The sequence below is a fragment of the Aethalodelphis obliquidens genome, unplaced genomic scaffold (genome assembly GCF_003676395.1).
Source record: "Aethalodelphis obliquidens isolate GAN/ISIS:26980383/991018 unplaced genomic scaffold, ASM367639v1 scaffold53, whole genome shotgun sequence".
Taxonomy (NCBI): Eukaryota; Metazoa; Chordata; class Mammalia; order Artiodactyla; family Delphinidae; genus Aethalodelphis; species Aethalodelphis obliquidens.
In genome coordinates this window covers 9920242-9942402 of record NW_020837997.1, presented here as the reverse complement: position 1 = coordinate 9942402, position 22161 = coordinate 9920242, and the positions used below count along the sequence as shown (strand labels likewise).

General features: G+C 46.6%; 1 protein-coding gene across 1 annotated transcript in view; it reads left to right on the top strand.

Moving 5' to 3' along the window:
• The window catches only part of ACSBG2 (acyl-CoA synthetase bubblegum family member 2), a 67193-nt gene that overhangs the window by 19527 nt on the left and 25505 nt on the right, over nt 1-22161 (top strand). Inside the window, exons 2-5 of the mRNA XM_027085353.1 lie at nt 14895-14995; nt 16767-16996; nt 20731-20819; nt 21658-21778. Coding sequence (XP_026941154.1) covers nt 14895-14995; nt 16767-16996; nt 20731-20819; nt 21658-21778 — 541 coding nt within the window. The remainder of the gene's footprint in view (nt 1-14894; nt 14996-16766; nt 16997-20730; nt 20820-21657; nt 21779-22161) is intronic.

Genomic DNA, 22161 nt, shown 5'->3' with positions numbered 1-22161 from the left:
ATTACAAAATAGCTGCCATGGCTCCAGGCATCACAACCCCATTCTGAGCAAGAAGAGGGGGAAAGGGGAAACATCAACAATTTTTCCTCTCCTGCTTGTCCTTTAAAAGCAGAAAACTCAATCACCAAGATGAATAACATTTCAATGCAATATTTAAAAAAACCAAGATGATGCCAAAAAATCCATGATGAACAAAATGTCAACATTTTAAATAAAGATAGGATGCAACAGGGCTAGAATCAGAGAGAGGTGAGACATGCAAGTACAGGGTCAGATTCTAGTTAATGATCTGAAGGATGCAGAAAAAAGGAGAGCTGGGACACACAATGGATTCAGTGTCACCCACGACAGACCAAAGATCAGAGAGGTGATGTGGGTCTAGAACTGGCATTCTCAGGCACCCTGCCTCTGACCAGCTGTGTGCCTCTGGGCAAGTTACTTAACTTTTCTGTTTTCCCACCAGTGAAATAGGAGACAGTCCTGCTGTGGTGCAGCTGCCAGTCTGTATTAAGCACCGTTTGGTTCTGGGGACCACAACTCAGAGGCTCTCTGAGGGTTGGGATGCTCTGTGAAAAGCTGGGGTGGAGCAAAGTTACAGAACTAAGCAGGATTTCTGTGCCTCCATCACTTGCTTGCTGTGTGACCTCAGCCAAATGGCTCTGCCTCTCTGACCTTGAGTTGCTCTAATGGAGCACATCCTGAGTGTTAAATAATGCTGCACAGTCAGGATAATCTATTTATTTATTACTTAAAAAAATTTTAAAACTCCACATTTGAACGTGGACAACTCGGTGACATTCAGTACATTCACCGTGTTGTACAGCCATCACCTCTATTTGGTTCCGAGACATTTTCATCACCTTAAAAGGAGGGTCGGGCTTCCGTGGTGGCGCAGTGGTTGAGAGTCCGCCTGCCGATGTAGGGGACGCGGGTTCGTGCCCCGGTCCGGGAGGATCCCACATGCCACAGAGCGGCTGGGCCCGTGAGCCGTGGCCGCTAAGCCTGTGCGTCCGGAGCCTGTGCTCCGCAACGGGAGAGGCCACAACGGTGAGAGGCCCGCGTACCGCAAAAAAAAAAAAAGAAAAAGGAGGGTCCACACTCATCAGCAGTCACTTCCCCCTCTTCCCTCTCCCCAGCCCCTGGCAACATCTATTCTACTTTCTGGCTCTATGAATTTGTCTATTCTAGATTCCCCATATAAGTGGAATCATAGAGTATATGACTGATGTGGCTTTTTCACCCAGCAAAAATGTCCTTGACGTTTATCTGTGTTGCAGTATGTATCAGAGCCTTATTCTTTTTTTTTTTTTTAAGATTTTTTTTTTTTTTTGGTGTGGACCATTTTTAAAGTCTTTATTGAATCTGTTAAAATATTGCTTCTGTTTTATGTTTTGGTTTTTTGGCTGTGAGGCATGTGGGATCTTAGCTCCATGACCAGGTATCGAACCCATACCCCCTGCATTGGAAGGCGAAGTCTTAACCACTGGACCTCCAGGGAAGCCCCCAGGAGCTTCATTCCTTCTGAATGGCTGCATAATCTTCCCTTGGATGGATACACCAGGTTCTGTTTATCCATTCACCCACTGACAGATATTTGGTTTGGGGGCTATCATGAATCACGCTGCTGTGAACGTTCATGTACAAGTTTTTGTGTGGACATATGTTTTCGTTTCTCTTGGGAATACACCCAGGAGCGGGATTGCTGGATCAAATAATACCTCTATGTTTAACCTTTTGAGGACCCGCCAGACTGTCTTCCAGACTGGCTGCACTATTTTTTTATTCCCGCCAGAAATATAGGAGGGTGGGTATCAGTTCTTGAACCTCAAATCCCCAGCCCTTTACTTCAAGCCACAGACTTTCCTCTCTGCTTCTGCTCTGTTCATCCTCCCCCCAGCTCCCCAGGCAGTGAGCGATGCTTAGATGAAGCACAACACAAACAACACAGGACACAGGACCTGGGTTGGAGGAGGGCTGGTGCCCAGAGAAACTTTTGGATGTGTGAGCATTCCAGTATTTGACTGGTCATTGGAAAAAGTCATTTAAGGCAGGGATTCATTTGGCTTTTTGTTTCCCTTTGTCCTAGAGATCTTCTGTACCCTTTTGATGTATGGCTCCTAAGTCCCTCTCTTTGAAGATGGATCTGCCCATTGGAGATCCTTAGGTATCTCTTGCATAAATCAACCTCTACATTTTCTGATTTCAATTTCTTCAAGATGGGGGGAGTCTCTTCTTTAGATGCTTCCTAGCCTGAAACCCCAAGCAGAGGTCCAAAAAGTTCTTGTTCGCTTGATCTTGAAGGTCATGGCAATCATGGGATACTAGGGATGGGCCCACAAGGACAAAGGGGTGCCAAGACAAGAATTCTTGGGTTTTCAGCAAAAGCTTGGGAACTGTAGTGAGGAAGCCAATGTTGAGAGCTCTACAACTGAAGTTTCTGATGATACAGATTATCACCAAGAAAAGCAAATTTGTTTTAATAAATAGATAGTATAAGAAAAGAAGGAAGGTGTTGAAATTTCTCACATGACCAAGCAACCCACTGAATACGTGAATAAGCTTTATAAACTTTTCAATAGTCAAATTACTATCCCATCTTTAATGTTCCTGACTATCATGAAGAGCTTGTAATCACAAGAGTGTAGTAAGAGCATAAAGATACTTGAAGAGCACCCTGGATATAGAGCTGGTCTGCCAGTCCAGTCTAGAGCATGTTGGAGATGCCCTGCATCTGGGTTGTCCAATATGGCGGCCACCAACCACGTGTGGCTATTGAGCCTTTGAACTATTGCTTGTGTGACTGAGGAACTGAAGTTTAAATTTAAGCTAACTTATTTTTAACTGTAGTAAAACAACAGTCAATCTATCCTCTTAACCATTTTTAAAGTGTACAGTTCTCACTTTAATAAAAATTTAAATCTAGATATACACACAGGTAGTCACTACCATATTGGACAGGGTAGATTTCCAGTTTTTTCCCAGACGCAATATACCATCTTGCTTAATTCATCAGTCTTTTTTTTTTTTTTAAATTGTGAATCACTATTGTGAATCACTTTTTTAAAAATGGGGGCCATGTGTTTTAAAGTCTTTATTGAATTTGTTACAATGTTGCTTCTGTTTTATGTTTTGGTTTTTTGGCTGCGAGGCATGTGGGATCTTACCTCCCCGACCAGCGATCGAACCCGCACCTCCCGCACTGGAAGGGGAAGTCTTAACCACTGCACTGCCAGGGAAGTCCCTCATCAATCTTTTTTTAATCACCTGTACTTTGGGCTTAGAAACAATGATTTTTTGCCCTTGTATTGCATTGGTGGGTATAATATTTAATTAAATCATGCTGTTAGGGTAACGAGTACAACTGGCGTAAACAGGTTTGGGAATAAACACCTCACCCTCACTAAGCACACAGCTCATCCCATGTGGGATAGATGCACGTGCATTTCAGAGTAACCCCACGAGGGTTCTATATGAACCAGGGCCATCTGCATGCTTTGTAAGGGGGACAGAACCTGAGTTAGTGGGTGAGTTGGTTAATTGGGGAAAGTTGGAGGTTGGCTGAGAGCTTCCCCCTGTTCTCATCCTGAGAGACGGATGTGGAGCAGATCCTGAAAGCAGCCCGAAGTGCTCGGGGTCCGACTCCCCCTTGCCCAGCGAGGGGGGTGGAGGACATCCAGGTGAGTCACCCCTTCCCCGATGTCCAATGCGGGCACCTGCGTCCTTTCACAGAGTTGCCCTCAGCTTCAGTTCGTTTTGCCCTTGGCTTTGGGGGAGGGGAAGTCTTCCGGGGTCAGCGGGGTTGGGGTAGATGGATTTTGCCAAATCAGGGCTTTTCTTTCTGTAGCTGCTGCCTCCATGCAATCCTGTTTTCTACTGTCAGACTTTTCTCGATTAAAATGTGCGCGGTGGCCTGGAATAAACTGTCCCTCTGCTTGGAGGAGGGGCTCCTCCACCACTCAGAGAGCATGGTCACTGCTAATGGCCAAGACTTGTGGGGAAAGAAGGGTCCCTGCTGCTACCTTAGCTGGGGCAGGTAACAGAAAGGTAAGACAGGGTCAACGGAGGGATTCGAGTGCGAGACGATTACTGCTTTTGCACTATGTTGGGCTCATTGCGAAGCAGAGGAAAACTGAGCTTGCAAAACGGTTTATTTAGGGAGCATTCAGGATGGACACTGGTGGGAGGGGAGGAAGCAGGACTGGGCTTCCAAGGGAGAGAGAAGGTCACCTGCCCCCAGGGAGGCGGCTGGGACGGCCTCTCAGAGTTGCTCTGAGTTGGGGTGACAGGCAGGGACTTTATGCCATGACGTGGATGTGGGCTGCCCTGAGAAGGGAGCGTAACCCTACACGCTGGGGTGCTATTCAGCGGAGGCTGATCCCAAAGGGCCGGCAGCAGAGGTCTGCTTAGCATTTCCGGAAGCGGGCAGCACGCCGTTTATCCCTGAATGAGATCTGGGCAAGCACTGCAGCATCTCCCCCGTCCTCACCAAGGCTCAGCTGAGATATCTCTGCACAGGTCTTTCCCAAGTGGACTTTTCTGTGGTGAGAAACTTGTGTGTGCATGTGTGTGAGAGTATGTATCTGTGTGAAGATGTGTGAGTGCACGTGTGTGAGCATACATGTATACAATCGTGTATCTAATGAGGATGCACGTGACTGAGGTTGTCATGCATATGTGTGTGAGCGTGTGTATATATAATTGTGTGTCTGCATAGAAGTTTGTATGTGTATGAGTGCATATGTATGACAGTGTGTATATGTAATTGTGTCTATAAAAGGGTGTGTGTGACTCAGTGTGTGGCTGTATGCAATTTTGTGTCTGTAGGAGGGTGTGTCTTAGGATGTGAGTGGGTATGATTGTAGGAGCAGGTGTGCATGCATGTGAGCATGTGATTGCATGTCCATATGAAGGTGTGTTTGAATGTGTGTGTGTGTGTGTGTGTGTGTGTGTGTGTGAGTGTGCATGGAACTCTGTGTTTGTCCAGGACTAGCCAGGTGGCTCCACAGTCATTAGGGACCCAGGCTCCTTCCCTCTTGTTGCTCTGCCTCCCTCACTGTCCAGCTCCCCTCTTGTCCAAGGTGTCTGCTTCAGATCCCAGCCTCCCACTAGGGAACTGGGGTGCCATCTCCTTTCCATTAAGGGCATAACCCCAAAGTGACCCCCACCACCTAGGTCCACATTCCACAGGTCAGGATTTAGCCAGACGGCCACATGTCGCAACAAGGGGGCCTGGGAAACAATCTCTAGGTGAGGGGTCTAGAAAAGAAGGGGCAGAATGGCTCACGGCGGATGCTCACTCTCCCAGCCACAGCTGTCTCACTGCTCTGCAGAGTGGCATTGGTCAGTCGTGGATGGGAACCACCCAGAAGGGTCCAGAGACAACGGAATCCTCCTTACTCTTCTCTCTTGGCAGAGCAGAATATTTGGGTAATAAATCTTTATTTATTGAGCACCTGCTGCGATCCCTGCCAGGCACTGTTTTAGGCACTGGAATGCAGCAATGAGCAAAGCCGATGCATAAAGCAGGACAGCGTGATAGAAAGTGGTGAGGTCGGGGCTGAGACCCACCCAGCTTTTAGACCTCAGCTTGAGGAAACTCTCGTGACCTCCCTGCCTAGGTCAGCCCTCCCCCCAACACCAACACCCTCTTGACCAACATACATTGGGTCTCCCTGCTTGCATGACTCTAGGTTTCCCTGCTGGCTCCGTGAGCAGACCCCATCTGGTTCTGCACATCTTCACGGTCCCAGCATCTAGCAAGATGCCCAGCGTAAGTGCTGTGGCTCCATGAAAACGTCACAATCAGGTGCAGGAGTGCAGTGCGTGAACGAATGGATCCGTGAAAAGAGAAGCAGGAAGTGCCCCAGAAGCAGGAGTGGGGGCAGGGTGGGGAGGCAGGGACAGCCAGTGACGTCACAAGAGGTGGCTGGGAGGAAGGTTCCAGAAGTGCTGTCAGGGAGGGGAAAATCCCCGCCTTCCTGCCACTTGTCACCACCACTATCCTGGCTGGACCCGGTAAGTGACGAGGGCCGGGAAGGGGCAGCACATGTTCAGGCTCCCAGGAGGAGCAACTTGTTTATCATCTCTGTGGAAGAAGGAAACACCCTGAGTGCCCAGGTGTCTCGGCAACAATGCCTTGCTGTGACGGCCAGAACCGCACCTGGTGAAGAGTGGCAGGTGCCAGTGGTATGGGAGAGGGGCACACGAGGGTCCTCTGGGATTCGATGTCTGACTATCATACTTGACTTTTCATGTACCAATACGTCAATGTAGCATCCAGGCATATTTCGGTAGAAGCCGGATTCACCACAGACACACATTTTGGCCTTGGGATACTCTCAGTATCTTTTTCTACTGCTTTTTTTTTTTTTTTTTTTTTTGCGGTACGCGGGCCTCTCACTGTTGTGGCCTCTCCCGTTGCGGAGCACAGGCTCGGGACGCGCAGGCTCAGCGGCCATGGCTCACGGGCCCAGCCGCTCCGCGCATGTGGGATCTTCCCCGGACCGGGGCACGAACCCGCATCCCCTGCATCGGCAGGCGGACTCTCAACCACTGCGCCACCAGGGAAGCTCCTCTACTGCATCTTTTAACTTGTTGCTGCTGGTGTACAAGAAAGCTACTGGTTTTTGAATATTGATCTTCTATCTAATCACCTTACAGAGCTGTTTTTATTTCTAACAGCTTTTCAGTTGACTGAACAGTCTAGGTAGTCGATCACATTGTTTGCAAAATGGCGATGTTGTCTGTTTCCAATCTTTATTCCTCTCACTTCCTTTTCTTATCTTATTGCATTGGCTAAGTGCCTCCAGAACAATGCTGACTAGTAGCAGTGACAGCTGATGTCTCTGTCTTATTTCTGACTTCATGGAAACTCTTCCAATACTTCTGCTGCCATTGTTAAGTATAATATTTATAGTTCTAGTAGGTAGCCTTTACCAAGAAATGGAGAGTCTTCCATTGCTTACCGGCTAAGGGACTGTCATTTAAAAATGGATATTTCATGAAATTCTCTCTTGAGGAGATGATATAGTTTCTCACACTTGTCCCTTAAATTCAGTGAGAATTTGAATGTTGAATAACTTTTGCATTGCTGTAATAAACCCTACATGGCTTTTTAAAATTGTGAAACACATCTTGCATACAAAATGATGCACAAAACATTTTAACGTACAACTTAATGAATAGCAATAAATGTCTGTGTACCTACTTCACCTTATGAGACAGAATATTATTAGAAGATAGAATATTATTAGAAACTTAGAAGGCCTCTGTGTCCTTTTGCTCATTTTCCTCCCTCGCCTGAATGAGGTAACACTGTCCTGAACTGCCTGTAGAGCTTTTCCTTCTTCTTTTACCACCTAAGCGAGGACTAATTTATGTTGCCTGTCTGTGAGCTTTATATTAATAAAATCATACTGCCACCTGCCTCTTTATCAGCATCAAGGCTGGGAGATGCACCCAAGTTTTTGTGTCTGTTCCTACATTTTCATCACTGCATAGCATTCCATAATGGAGGCATGCATTCTCCTGCTGATGAATATTTGGGCTGTTTCCAGTTGGGGGTTCTTATGAACACGGCCACTGTGATCATCCTTGTCCATGTCTCCTGGGGCTGATGTGCAAGAGTTTCTCTTGCGTATATATCTAACTGGGAGTGAAGATGCCAAGTCAGGGATATGCATGTGTTCACTTTTAACCATTAACACCACAATGCTTTCCCAATGGGACATGTCATCTTTAGTTCCCCTGGCAGTGGAGGAGGGCTCCCATTCTTCTTTCTCTCTAGCATGTGATGCATTTTTGTACATCTACTGGGGGTGAAATAATATCTCATTGTGGCTTTAATGTGCATTTCCCTGATTACCAAGGAACCTTAGCATCCTGTCCTGGGTTTATAGCCTGTTCATGTTTCCTGCTCCGTGAACTGTCTGTTCATGGTTTGCACCCATTTCCTATGGGGTTGTCTTTTTAAAACTAAAGAGGAAGTCTTTTCATGTTCTGTATATGAATTCTTTCTTGGGATATAAACAGCCAATGCTTCATCTTGGTCAGTGGCTTATCTTCACTTACTGCTTCCTGATGTCTTGATAAACAGACATTCTCCATCTGGCCAAGATTCTTTTAATCTATAGCTTGATGTGACCTCAGCTTTGTGGAAGAATCATACTGCCTCCCCTTATTAGCTGCTCGTGAATGATGAGCTGGTTTCAGGATCAAAGGGAAAGTATTACACTGTGACCACAGGCAAGCTCAGTTTGCCAGGCTCTCGTTTCCTCGTTTGTAAAACGGGGAACAATAACAGTAGCTGCCTCGAAGGGTTGTGAAGATGAAATGAGTCCTTACATATAGAACTCTCAGAATCGCGCTTGCAGAAAGACCCACGTCACCTGTTTTTATTGCTTTTGTTGGTTTGTATTAACCAGAGTTTAACTGTCCCTGGTTTTACAGGGAGCCTCTCAGCCCAAGAACACAGGGAAATGTCTCTCTTCGTAAGGCTCCCTCTACTCCTTCTGTGTATAGAAAAGACGCTGACTGTGCTTGCTATTTTCACGTTATAACTGCCTTGTCTAGTCCAGGGTTTCTCAGTGTCGGTGCTTTTGACACTTGGGATCGAATCATTCTTGGTTGTGGGGTGCCATCCTGGACATTGTGGGATGTTTAGCAGCAGCCCCAGCCTCTACCCGATAGATGCCAGTAGCACCCCCAACCTGTGACACCCGAAACTCTCCAGACACTGCCAAGGATCCTCTGCGGGGCAGGGGTGGGGGAAGTACAGAATTACCACTGATTGAGAACCATAGGTCTATGGAATCAATATATATACATATATATTCATTCAGCTAATATTGATTGAACCCCAGGTGCTGTACGAGGTGTTAGGGATATAATGATCAACAAGATAGTCACATACACACACCCACACACACACAATTACAAAGCTAGATGGTGCAATATAGGGAAAGAGGGTGTAATGAGAGGGTGTAGGGTCCGGCCCAGCCTCGGATAATACAGGAGGTTTCCCTGAAGAACGGACTCATAAACAGAGGAAGCCATAGGTGAAGATTAGTGAGGACAGTGTTTGGAGCAGAATGAACAGCATGTGCAAAGGCCCTGAGGTGCAAAGGAGCTTGGAGTGTGTGTGTGTTGGGGGGGAGGGGTGCAGAGAAGGTTCCAGTAGCTGGAGCTGAGTAGAGGAGGGCATGTGGAATGGGGGGGGGGGGCGTCTTTGTATTTATCTCCATATGCCCCTTGCTGCCTGGAGGCCGGCCACGCTGCATATTACCTTCTGCACCGGGAACATGCTAAGCTGCTTCCCACCTCACAGCCTTCGCCCTCACGGTTCCCCCTGCCTGGAACACTCTCTGCAGTAGAACTCTGCGTCCTTCAGGTCTCAGCTCAGATGTCACCTCCTCCAAGAGGCCCTCCCTGACCACCCCAGCACTCTCTATCACAACGCCCTGTTCTATTGTCTCCATTCTGGTCATCATTAATCTGAATTTTTTAAAATTAATGGCAGACATACCTAACACAAAATTCACCATTTTAAAGTGCACAATTCAGTGGCATTCAGTACTTCCATGATGATGCACAAACACCACCACTATCGAGTTCCAAAATACTTTCAACACCCTAAAAGGAAACCATACTCTCGTTAAGCAGCCACTCCCCACCCACCTCCCCCAGCTCCAGGCAACTATGAATCCACGCTCTGTCCCTGCGGATTTGCCTGTTCTGGACTCTTCCCATAAATGGACTCACACACTCTGTGTCTTTTGGTATCTGGCTTCTTTCTCTCAGCCTGACGTTATCGAGGCTCATCCTGTTACCATCTGAATTGATCTCTGTTTGTTTCCTGGCTGTTTCTCCCAATTAGAATGCCCGTTCCAGGAGGGATTTCTGTCCATCTGGTTGCCCGGTGGCTAGAGCGCTGCCCGGCACACAGCAGGTGCTCGGGAAGCACCAGGGTCAGGAGAGTGGCTGACCCCTGGGATGGAGCCCCTCCCTTCCCCCTTGCTGGGTGTGCAGGATGGGTGCTTGGTGGTGGTGAAGCTGGAAGAGACCAGCACAGGCCTGCTGATGGCCACAGGCCCCTGGGGACTTTGTGAGCTGAGACCTCTCTCTCATCGTCCCATTCTCAGGGCGTCAGCGGTCAAATCTGGGGTCAGATTGCTGGCATTCTGCACTGTGTCCACCGAGGAGATAATGACCTCTTAGACCGGAGACGCAGAACTTTCCTCTTGAGTCACACACACGTACCCGTCTACCTGCCCGGTCACCTTCTTTATCCGTCGTCCTGCATCTTGCTTTTGAAATTTAATGTTATGTCTTGGAGAACGTTCCATTTCGGGAACCATGAATCAACATTTCTGGTGTTTTTTAGTTGAGGTGAGATTCACGTAACGTAAAATCAACCATTTTAAAGAAAACCGCTCGGTGGCATTTGGTACATTCACAATCTCGTGCAATCATCTTTTCTATTTGGTTCCAAAACATTTCCATCACCCCAAAAGGAGATTCCGTGCTCATTAAACAGTCACTCCCCAGCCGTCCGGCAACCACAAACCCACTCTCTGTCTCTATGTACATTTATATAAATGGAATCACACACGGTGGGTCCTTCTGTGTCTGGCTTCTCTCACTGAGCATCGTGTTCTCAAGGTCCATCTGCGTTGTAGCGAGTGTCGGGGCTTCACTCCTTTCGGGGGTCAAATAATGTTCCATTGTACGAATGGACCACATTTGGTTTAGCCATTCACACGTTGAGGGGTGTTCCGGCTGTTTCTACCTTTTGGCTACTGGGAACTGTGCTGCTGTGAACACGGCTGTGCGTTCCTGGTTCCTGGTGTTTTCTTACATAGCTCTAGAACATTCCACCATGTGGAGATTCCATAATGCATACTACCAGTCCTTCATCGCTGCATATTTCCATTTCTTCCAGTCTTCTGCTGTCCAAACAGGGCTGCAGTGGCAATTCTTTGTATGTAGTTGAAAATTCTGTTAGGTGAATACTTTGGTGTTTCCAATTTACTTTGATTTTTTTTTCTCTTTGGCTGCGCTGCAGCCCGCGGGATCTTTGTTCCCCGACCAGGGATCAAACCGGCGCCCCCTGCACTGGAAGTGCAGAGTCTTAACCACTGGACCACCAGGGAAGTCTCAATTTACTTCAGTTTGCCCTCAAGTGGGAGTTCTATTCCCGATTTTAATTTTTTTTTTGTGGAAGCAGATACTTTCTGAAAGTCTTTTACGGTAGCCCCAAACAGCTTGTCATGGTGCTTGGCATGGGGTAGATCTTTTATTCCATTAAAAAAATTTTTTATATTTTATCAAAAATTTCACATTGGGGTAGGGATATAGGATTTTGGTGTATAGTACATCTTTTCTTTTCTACTTTGCCAAAGGAAAACTTTATTTATAGAACATTAATTGACTGGAGGAAATTCTTCTCTGTATGCTATCACCACGTAACACATTTGGAAAAGTGATGAAGACTTTTTAACAATCAACACGTAATTGATATATTATGGACAAGACCTAAGTCTACATTGAAAATGGGAAGCTACTGCTCATATTATTTTCTCCTTATATTTTATCTCTAGCAACACCTGGAAGCCCAGTGAAATTAGCCACAACATATTTTTTAATTGTCCATCCTAAGCATAGTACAGGTTTTTCACATATCAGAGAATTTATTTTTGGTGTAGAGTTCTATGAATTTTCAATCACGCACAAATAGAGCTGGCGGTGTCGTGAACCACAATGTACCCACTACTTGGCTACAATAATTGTCAACGTGAAGTTGACCTTGTTCATCTCCACGCGACCACGCCCCCCGCCTGCTGGTTTTAAAGCCAACCCCAGACAGCACGCTATTATTCCAGGTTGGGAACGCCTTAGCGACAGGGATTCTCTTCTGTAACTGAGTCCCAGAGCCGTGTTATCACACTTTCAAAAGCTACCATCCTCTCTCTTCGTGTCACCTGAGATCCAGGCAGCGTTCAAATCCTCGACTGCCTCACGAGCATCTTGTTTGCGCTGGGATCCAGCCAGCAACCACACAGCGCATGCGGGTGATGGGCCCCACCTTGACTGGGGTTCCTCTGGCTCACGCGAGGGAGCCCAGGTTCGAAAGCGGTTGGTTTGGGACTGATTCTGAAGGCTGAGCTGACAGGATTTGCTGGTGGACCAGATGTGGGGGGGACGGGGGAGGGGGGAGGAAGAGATGGCGAGGTGGAAAGGGAGGAAGGAAGGGAGGGAGGGAAGGAAAGGAAGGTGGGGAGGGAAGGGTGAATCCAGGGTGACCCTCAGGTTCCGGACAGATCCAGTCGCTCCGTCCGGACCTTGGACCTCCTTCTAGTTTCTTCGTTTGCCGCATGCTTTGGGCACGTCTTCACGTGCATGTTTATAGCTTCGTCTAAATCGGCTGTGCTTTGCTCCGCGGATTCGTCTACTTTGTGTGTATAAGCTCCGCGGAGACTCAAGTTCATCTTCTAAGGCGCCTTTTTCTAGCTACCTGTTTTCACTGAAATACAAAGCCGGTATCTGCTAGTAGAGAACCCTGTGTAGGTCATGGGGCTCCATTCCCCCTGGTTCTGATAGAAATATTTGGAGTTGGTAGAACATTAACCGCAAATCTAGAATTTATAACAACGGCTTGATTCTTATACGGAACACACTGTGGATCACAAACAAAATAATAGTTTTCCTTGTGGAAACCACTGAAACATCGCTCGCAACCAGTGTCGACCAGCTATCTTGCTCTCCAAGAGGATGTCCGGAGGTACCTTTTGATTGGAACAGATTCATGTATTGGACTTGTGAGTTTAATTACATGCTTGGGGGGGTGGGGTTGATTAAGGAAACATGTGTGGCCAGCGTTGAATTGTCTGGGAATTTTAAAAAATATTTATTTATTTGGCTGCGCTGGGTCTTAGTTGCTTGTGGCATGCGGGATCTTCATTGCGGCATGCGAACTCTTAGCTGGCGGCATGCATGTGGGATCTTAGCTTCCCGACCATGGATCGAACCTGGACCCCCTGCATTGGGAGCGCAGAGTCTTAGCCACTGGACCACCAGGGAAGTCCCTGTTTGGGAAATTTTGATTCAATTCACGAGCTCATTAAACAACATTTTTTAAGGTATTTATGTAACTGTCTGCTAGGGCTGCCATGACAAAACACTGCAGAATGGGTGCCTGAGTAGAAACTTATTTTCGCTCAGTTGCAGGGGCTGGAAGTTCAAGATCAAGGTGTCAGCAGGACTGGTTTCTGGTGAGGGATCTCTTCCAGACGGCCGCCTCCTTGCTGTGTCCTCATGTGGTAGAGAGAAAAAAAGAGAGCTGGTTGTCTCTTCTTAGAAGGACATCAATCCTGTTGGATTAGGGCTCCACCCTTGACTACCTCCCTCAAGTCTCCATCTCCAAATACAATCACATTAGGGGGGTTGGGGCCTCAACATACAAACTTTGGGGAACACAATTCAGTCCATGAGAATGACTATTAATTCATGTTATGTAGATGTTTAGAAAAATGTTGTTTAATAGATTTAAGGATTAACACATTGAAAGTCAAACAAGCTTAAGGAGTGGTGCTTGCCCCTCATCATACACAAAAGGCTTCAAATAGTAGTGTCTATCAGTTCCTGAGTGTGCAAGGACCCTGGGCAGCCAGGAATCTGCAGTCCTCTACCAATGGATTCATGGCCATGTGACCTTAAGCTTGATTACTAATACAACATCCTCAAAAGGGGATGCATCAACTTTTACCACAGTATTTGAGAGCCCCTGTTATCCCACATCCTCAAGAATATAAGGGTTTTTTCAACCTTTTTGGTCTTACTTCATCTGATAGCTGAAAATTGCATGGTATTTTCTATTGCATTTCTCTCTGGACTGAGATGGAGCATGTTTTCCTGTTTTTAAAAGTCATTTAAAAATGTGTTTTCAGAGAATTGTCTGTTCAAGCCTCTGTCCCATTTCTCATTGGGTTATTGATCTTTTTCTTATTGATTCTTTGGCGTTCTTTACATATTAAGGAAATCAGGCCTCTGTTGATTAGATGTGTTGCCTATATTTTTTTTTTCAGTTTGTTGCTGATCTTTTGATTCTGTTCATGGTATTCTTTGCTATGTGAAAAATTTAAAACTTTTTATGTAACAAGATTTATTCTGTTTTTTCCTTTATGCCCTTTCGGTTTTCACGTTGTACTATCTTTTTTAAAAAATATTTATTTATTTATTTTTGGCTGTGTTGGGTCTTCGTTGCTGCGCGCGGGCTTTCTCTGGTTGTGGTGAGTGGGGGCTACTCTTCGTTGTGGTGCGTGGGCTTCTCATTGCGGTGGCTTATCTTGTTGCAGAGCATGGGCTCTAGGCACACAGACTCAGTAGTTGTGGCTCGCGGGCTCTAGAGCGCAGGCTTAGTAGTTATGGCACACAGGCTTAGTTTCTCCGCAGCATGTGAGATCTTCCTGGACCAGGGCTTGAACCCGTGTCCCCTGCATTGGCAGGTGGATTCTTAACCACTGTGCCACCAGGGAAGTCCCTCATGTTGTACTATCTTTAAGGCAACCAACCAGATCAGAACTCTCTTGTGTGAGTTGCTTTCCTTCAGGAGACCTCAAAATGTTTTCTCACCCAAAGGATCACGTGTGGACTTGGCCCCTATATTCTAACTGTTTAAGCCACTCTTCTGGAAACTCAAAGACTGAACACCCTTTGGACTTTACAACTGCTCTATGATCTGGCATACAGGCCACTCTCCTCTCCTCCTAGGCCCAGGACAGGCATGACTAATCAACCCCAGGGTTCTGGGAAGACATGACTAAGAAGACATGGGAGTTGGCTTCAGACCTGCAGCCCCTTTGCCGGGCCTGCTAAGTTCCCTGCTTTGTGCCTTGCAGCACTGTGAAGAATGGTCTCTGTGGACCTGGAAGGGCTGAAACATCAATGACTCGAGAAGAGAAGGCCAAGGACCTTAAGGCAGGCATGAGTCAAGAACGAGGTATGCTGCGTGAGAGAGAAGGGTACACTGAGTCAGTCATGGCTTTTTATAAAGGGGTCTGGGCCGGGAGAGTCAGGCACAGTTTCTCCCTGCCCCAGCTGCTGGCCTTGGCGGAGGTGCCCGAACCTGGGAGGCCAAGTCTCTATATGTGATGGGGAGCAGAGGCGGCACAGGCAAGTGGCTGACAGCTGGGCCCCGTCGTTCAGAGCAGAGCTCTGCTAGCCGGTGACAACGGGCGAGTCACTTGCTCTTTCGAAGCCTCGTGTATATTGTTGGTACTGGGGGCGGGGCAGGGGGGCATTGATAATAGCACCTCCTTATTAGGATGGAGAGCCTGTGTGGGTAAAGCACATAAATATATAATACATATAATATTATACGTTACATATTACATATATATTATATATAGTGCAGATGTAACTGTGTGTGTATATATATGTGGCAGATGTAATATGTAATTGTTTCTATAGTACAGATGTAATAATATTTAGACTGAGAATATAACTATATAGTACAGATGTAATTATATACATATATAGTGTAGATGTAATTATACATACGGTACAGATATAATTATATACAGTGCAGATGTAATAATAATGTAATGCAGATATGTGTATATATATATATATATATCATTTGTAAATAATGTGGAATTCTAGGTAATGATTCAAATACTAAAGGCTGACTCACACCAAATGATTAAAATGTTTTTAAAAAGAGTGAAATAATGCCATTTGCAGCTACATGGATGGCCCTAGAGATTATCATACTAAGAGAAGTCAGAACGAGAAAGACAAATACCATATGATATCACTTGTATGTAGAATTTCAAATATGGCACAGATGAACCTATCTACAAAACAGAAAGACTCACAGACATAGAGAACAGGCTTGTGGTTGCCAAGGGGAAGGGGGGTAGGGAAGGGAAGGATTGGGAGTTTGGGATTAGCAGATGCAAACTATTATATATAGAACAGATAAACAACAAGGTCCTACTGTGTAGCACAGGGAACTGTATTCAATATCCTGTGATAAACCACAATGGAAAAGAATATATATATGCATAACTGAGTCACTTTGCTGTACAGCAGAAATTAACACGTTGTAATAAATCAACTATACCTCAATAAAATGTTTTTAAATGATTCAAATGTTGAAGGGTGAAATGGATGGACAGCTGCAGTTTACTTTTTTTTTTTTTTTGCGTTATGTGGGCCTCTCACTGTCGTGGCCTCTCTCGTTGCGGAGCACAGGCTCCGGACATGCTGGCTCAGCGGCCATGGCTTATGGGCCCAGCCGCTCTGCGGCACGTGGGATCCTCCTGGACCAGGGCACGAACCCGTGTCCCCTGCATCGGCAGGTGGACTCTCAACCACTGCGCCACCAGGGAAGCCCTGCAGTTTACTTTGAAATGTATCAAAAAGTAAGATGGAGGAATGGATGGATAAACAGAGGGATGGCTGGATGGAGATGTGATAAAGCAAATACAGCAAAATGCTAGAAGTTGTAGAATCTGGTGGTGGGTAGAGGTCATTAGCTATACAATCCAATTTTTTGTATGCTTGAAAATTTTCATAATAAACTGTTGAGAGGGTAAGGAAGAAATAAATGAAAGAGGAAGCTTGAGTAGACCAGCACTGACCATGTGACTTCACTCAAGGTGTGGGATTAATTCAGGTTCAAAAAGACAGCCCCCCCGCCCCGCAACTCCTGAGTTATTAAATGAATAAAAAAAAGTCTGCCACCCAACCCTGGTGACTATTTGCAGTTACTCCTGGGCTGTGGACCATTCACCGAGATGGAGAAGTCCTTATGAGGCTTTCAAAACACGGGCCAGGCCATGAGACCCCCATGACCATCCCTGAATTTTTTCGGGAGTCAGTCAACCGATTTGGGACTTATCCAGCCCTCGCGTCAAAGAAGAATGGAAAGTGGGAAGTTCTGAATTACAACCAGTACTACGAGGCTTGTCGGAAAGCTGCAAGAGCCTTACTCAAGGTAAATGAGTCATTCATTCATTCCTTCATTCGTTCATCATGTAGTAAATCATTCCTTTTATGTATACATACATATGGGACAAAATGCACAAGGCACCCCAAGATACAACGTTAACTGGTGAAAAATTTCCTTCCAATCTTTGTCCCCTCTCTTATGGAGGTAGCCATCATTTTCAGTTCTTTCTATGCTATTCTGCGGAATAAATTATGTGTACATGTTATATAATTCTATAGAAGTACATTTTTACACACATGGTAGCATACTCAAGAGTCTACAACCTGCTTTTTTTTCTGTTAGCACAGTATATGTGTGTCTTAGTTAGCTACTGCTGCATAACAAATTACCCCAAAACTTAGTAACTCAAAATGACAAAGCAGGCTTCCCTGGTGGTGCAGTGGTTGAGAGTCTGCCTGCCAATGCAGGGGACACGGGTTTGTGCCCTAGTCCGGGAAGATCCCACATGCTGTGGAGCAGCTGGGCCCGTGAGCCATGGCCGCTGAGCCTGCACGTCCGGAGCCTGTGCTCCGCAACGGGAGAGGCCACAACAGTGAGAGGCCTGCGTACCGCGAAAAAAAGAAAAAAAAATGACAGAGCTTTATTATCTCTTGGTTTCTGTGGGTCAGGAATCCAGAAGTGATTTAGTTGGATGTTGCTGGTTCAGGATCTCTCATGAGGCTGTAGTCAAGCTGTCAGCCTGGGCTGCATCATCTGTACATGGCTTCTGTACATGGCTGGCTCTTGGCAGGAGGCCTCAGTTCCTTGCTCCATGGCCTTCTCTGTAGGGTTGCTTGAGTGTCCTCACAATATGGCAGCCAGCATCCCCCAAAATGAGTGATCCAAAAGAGAGAATGAACCAGATGGGAACCGTGATATCTTTTATAACCTGATCTCAGCGATGACATACTATCACTTCTTTCACAAGGTTAAGCAGACCTTGATACGATATGGGAAGGGATTATAGTAGAACACAAATACCAGGAGATGAAACTCATCCTGGAGGCTGGTTGCTGCATTCTGAGATCCTTCCATATTGATTTACTTATTTTTTTTAAAATCCATATTCTTTTCAACAACTGCAAATACGTATGCAACAGTATTGACTTAATCAGCCCCTACGGGTGGGCATTTAAGTTGCTTCCAGCCTTTGCTACGATACGTGGTGCCATATTGAACCTTCTTTGTACAGTGAATTCCTACAAAGCCAATGCCCTTTAAGCCCACTCACAATGTATGAGAGAATCTGTTTACCTATGGTATTGTCAACATCATATTATCAAAACTGTTCATCTGGGCCTATTTGATAGGCATGTTAGGCAGAATTCTAAGGTGACTCCACTGAGATTCCCAACCTCTGGTGTACTTGTGCTGTATAATCTTCTCCCTGTGACTGTGGGCTATGATGGGATTTCCCTCCTGAGGTGGCCAAGGTGAAGGGATTTCACAGATGTCATTAAGGTCTCTAATCTGTTGACTTTGAGTTCATGAGGAAGGGCAGGTGCTCTGGGTGGGCCTGACTTAACGGGGTGAACCATTAAGAGAGATTCTCCTGCTGTCCTGGGAGCAAACTGCCATGTTTGGAGAGGGCCATGTAGCAGGGGATGGCATACAGACTCTAGGAGTTGAGAGCGGTCCTCAGCTGGCAGGTAGCAAGAGAAGAGGATCTCAATCATTCAACCACAAGGAAATGAATTCTGCAAACAACCTCCAAGTGCGGGGCCCCCAAGCTTCGGGGGAGGTCATGGTCCCCACCGATCCCTTGACTGCAGCTTTGGGAGATCCTAGGCAGAGAACCCAGCCGTGCCGCCCCCCAGACTCCCTGACCTGTGGAAACTGGGATAATAAATGTGTGCTCTTTTAAGCTGCTACGTCTGTGATGACGGGTTATGCAGCCCTAGATAATGAACGTAACAGACATCTCGTACTGTAAAAGGGCACCTCCTGATGGTTCTGATTTACAGGAAATCCGATCACATTCTGACCTAGACCCAAGCTCCTCTCTCCCCTCCTCTGATGCCCATGTGTCTTCATCTAGAGACTGTGAGAGGTCGGAATTAGGAACCACCTGCTTGGGCTGGATTTCTTCTTGGCTGCCCTCACCCCCACGCCATAGTGCTGTAGCTAGTTCACCCTTCCTGAAAGATGGTCCTCTTTCCCTCTGCCCTTAGTTCTGGACTTCAAGGACCCCTGCTCTCCTAAATCTCAGGGATCCAATCAGAAAGAAGTCAGTTTATATACACATTGATGGAGACAGTGTCCACAGTGAAGACAGCCTTTCTGCCACTAAGCATAAACATGTTGCATCACGTTCTGAAGCATCAGCAGGCAGATGCCTTCCAAATGCTTAGGTTTTCCCCGGGGACAGAGGGTCACTGCCAGCCTTGCCCAGGTGACTAAAACAGCCAACAAAATTGGAGTTTCCAGGACAAAAGGGGGGGGCGACCACCAAGCATGATCACTTTCACGTCCAGGTCTCCTGATTCATCCTCAACCACGTTCAGATCAGGGCTATGCCTTCAAAAGTGCAATTTATTACCACTATAGGGTATCACTCTTTGAGTACTGTTATGATTAAAACTACAAATGAATTCATTAGGATGGCTAATTAAGAAAAAAAACACAGACAATAACAAGTGTTGGTGAGGATGTGGAGAAACTGGAGCCCTCAGTCACTGTCAGCGGGAATGTAAAATGGTCCAGCCACCCTGGAAGACAGTCTGGCGGTTCCTCACAAAATTAAACTTAGAATCACCATATATGATCCTGCAATTCCACTTCTGGGTACAGACCCAAAACAATTGAAAGCAGGGACTCGCACAGATATTTGGACACCCACGTTCACAGGAGCATTGCTCACAACAGCCAAAAGGTGGAAGCGACCCAAGTGCCCATCAATGGATGAATAACCAAATTGTGATCCGTCCATACGATGGAACGTTAAGCTTCAAATGGAGTGAGATGCTGACACCTGTCACAACATGGATGAACTAGGGGACATTATACTAAGTAAAAGAAGCCAGACACAAAAGGACAAATATATGATTCCACTTATAAAAGGTCCCTAGAGGAGTCAAATCCATAGGGACAGGAAGTAGATGGTGAAGGCCAGGGGCTGGGGGAGGGGGTGGGGAGTCAGTGTTTCATGGGGACAGAGTTTCCGTTTGGGGAGATGAGAAAGTTCTGGAGATGATGGTGGGGATGGTTGCACAACAATGTGAATGTGCTTAATGCCACTGAGCTGTGCACTTAAAGTTGGTTAATGGTTAAAAAATAAAATACATAGGGGACTTCCCTGCTGGCACAGTGGTTTAAGACTCCACACTCCCAAGGCAGGGGATCCAGGTTCGATACCTGGTCAGGGAACTAGATCCCACATGCATGCCGCAACTAAGAGTTTGCATGCCACAACTGAGGAGCCAGCGAGCCATAACTAAGGAGCCTGCCTGCCACAACTAAGACCTGGTGCAACCAAATAAAAATAAATAAATATAGGAAAAAAATACATAAAAATTAGAATAAATAAAGGGGGTATTACAGAGAGGGAGGTAAACCGGCCTCCCAAGAGTCACACACAAAAAAATCACACTCCGGATTTTCATCTCAACACGGGCTGTCCCCCTTGTGACTCCGTGGGCTCTGGGGTCTGCTTTCACCTGCCAGTGAGCAGATCCCATCCGGAAGCAAACCACCTCTGTTGCTTCTGTTTTCTGTTTGTCTGTCTGGTTTTGCCTTCCCAGCTGGGCTTGGAGCCTTTCCACTCAGTCGGCATCCTTGGGTTTAACTCCGTCGAGTGGTTCCTTGCGGCTCTTGGCGCCATCTTCGCGAGGTAAGACTTCGGGCCCGGGTCCCTGTGGATGTTGGGTGGTGCTACTCCGGGACTGGCAGCCCCAGGCTGGTTCCCACGGAGATGTGAATGGGGGTTGCAGAAGCCGCCGCAGGCGAGCCGGTGAGATAGACACACACACCCGTCCAACAGGGGACTAGTATCTCAAATACACAAGGGACTTCTACAACTCAGGAATAAAAACACAAAAAGAGGGACTTCCCTGGCAGTCCAGTGGTTAAGGCTCTGCGCTTCCACTGCAGGGGGCACGGGTTCGATCCCTGTTCGGGGAACTAAGATCCCACATGCTGCTCAGTGCGGCCAAAAAAAAAAAAAAAAAAAAGAAGATTTTTAAATGGGCAAGAGACTTGCACAGAAACATCACTAAGGGAAGTAGCAAATAGGCACTTGGAAAGATCCGTGATGTCATCAGCCAGCAGGGAGATACAATGGGAACCCACAGCAGAATGGTTCAAAGCAAGAACGAAAGGTTGCGAATGAAGGGAACGGGTGGAGGGGTGGGGGGTTCCAAACCCCACCTCTTATTTGCTGTGGGACCCTGAACAAGTGACTTCCCTGCCCTGAGCCTCAGTTTCCTCATCTGTAAAATGGGGTACTGTGAGGGTTCCAGGTCATAATGACATCCCGGGAGCCCATCCTCTCTCATCATCACTGTCCAGCTGTGGAGGGAGGGAAGCTGGTGCTGAGGCTGCAAACTCAGACCTTCCCTGCAGACCCTCCCCCTCCCCCGCAGACGCTTCCCCTCCCCCCACCTTCCAGGACGTTGGTTCTCGACTTAAGGTGTGTGGGGCACACTCGTGCATGTGTTTTCTTTTCCCAGGGGCTTCTGTGTTGGTATTTATGCCACCAACTCTGCGGAAGCCTGTCAACATATCATTGCTCACGCCAAAGTGAACATCCTGCTGGTGGAAAATGACCTACAGCTGCAGAAAATCCTTTCGGTAAACCCCTCCGCCCCCCATTGCTGCCTGCCAGTCACTGGAGGAAGGAGGGGGTTGTGTATGTGTGGAGTGGATGTGCGTGGAGTGGATGAGTTTAATTTCCAATGCGTATTCATTTCCTACTCAGCCTCTGTTTTTTAAAATGTGTTTGTGTGTTATTTTATATACCTTTCACTGCTTACCAGTTTTCTTTTAGAAACAGTTATTTTGAACCTTGTCATCCTTGCTATGTTCACCTCTTATAATTGTCCTCCTTTCGGGAATGCTTTTGTCTTTCTTTTCTGTTTCTTTCATAAGTCCGACCACTTCCTGTTTCACTACTTTCTGATGTCTGGCTCTCCCCTCAGGGCTTATACGTTTGCTTTGTGTTCTTCCTTCCCAGC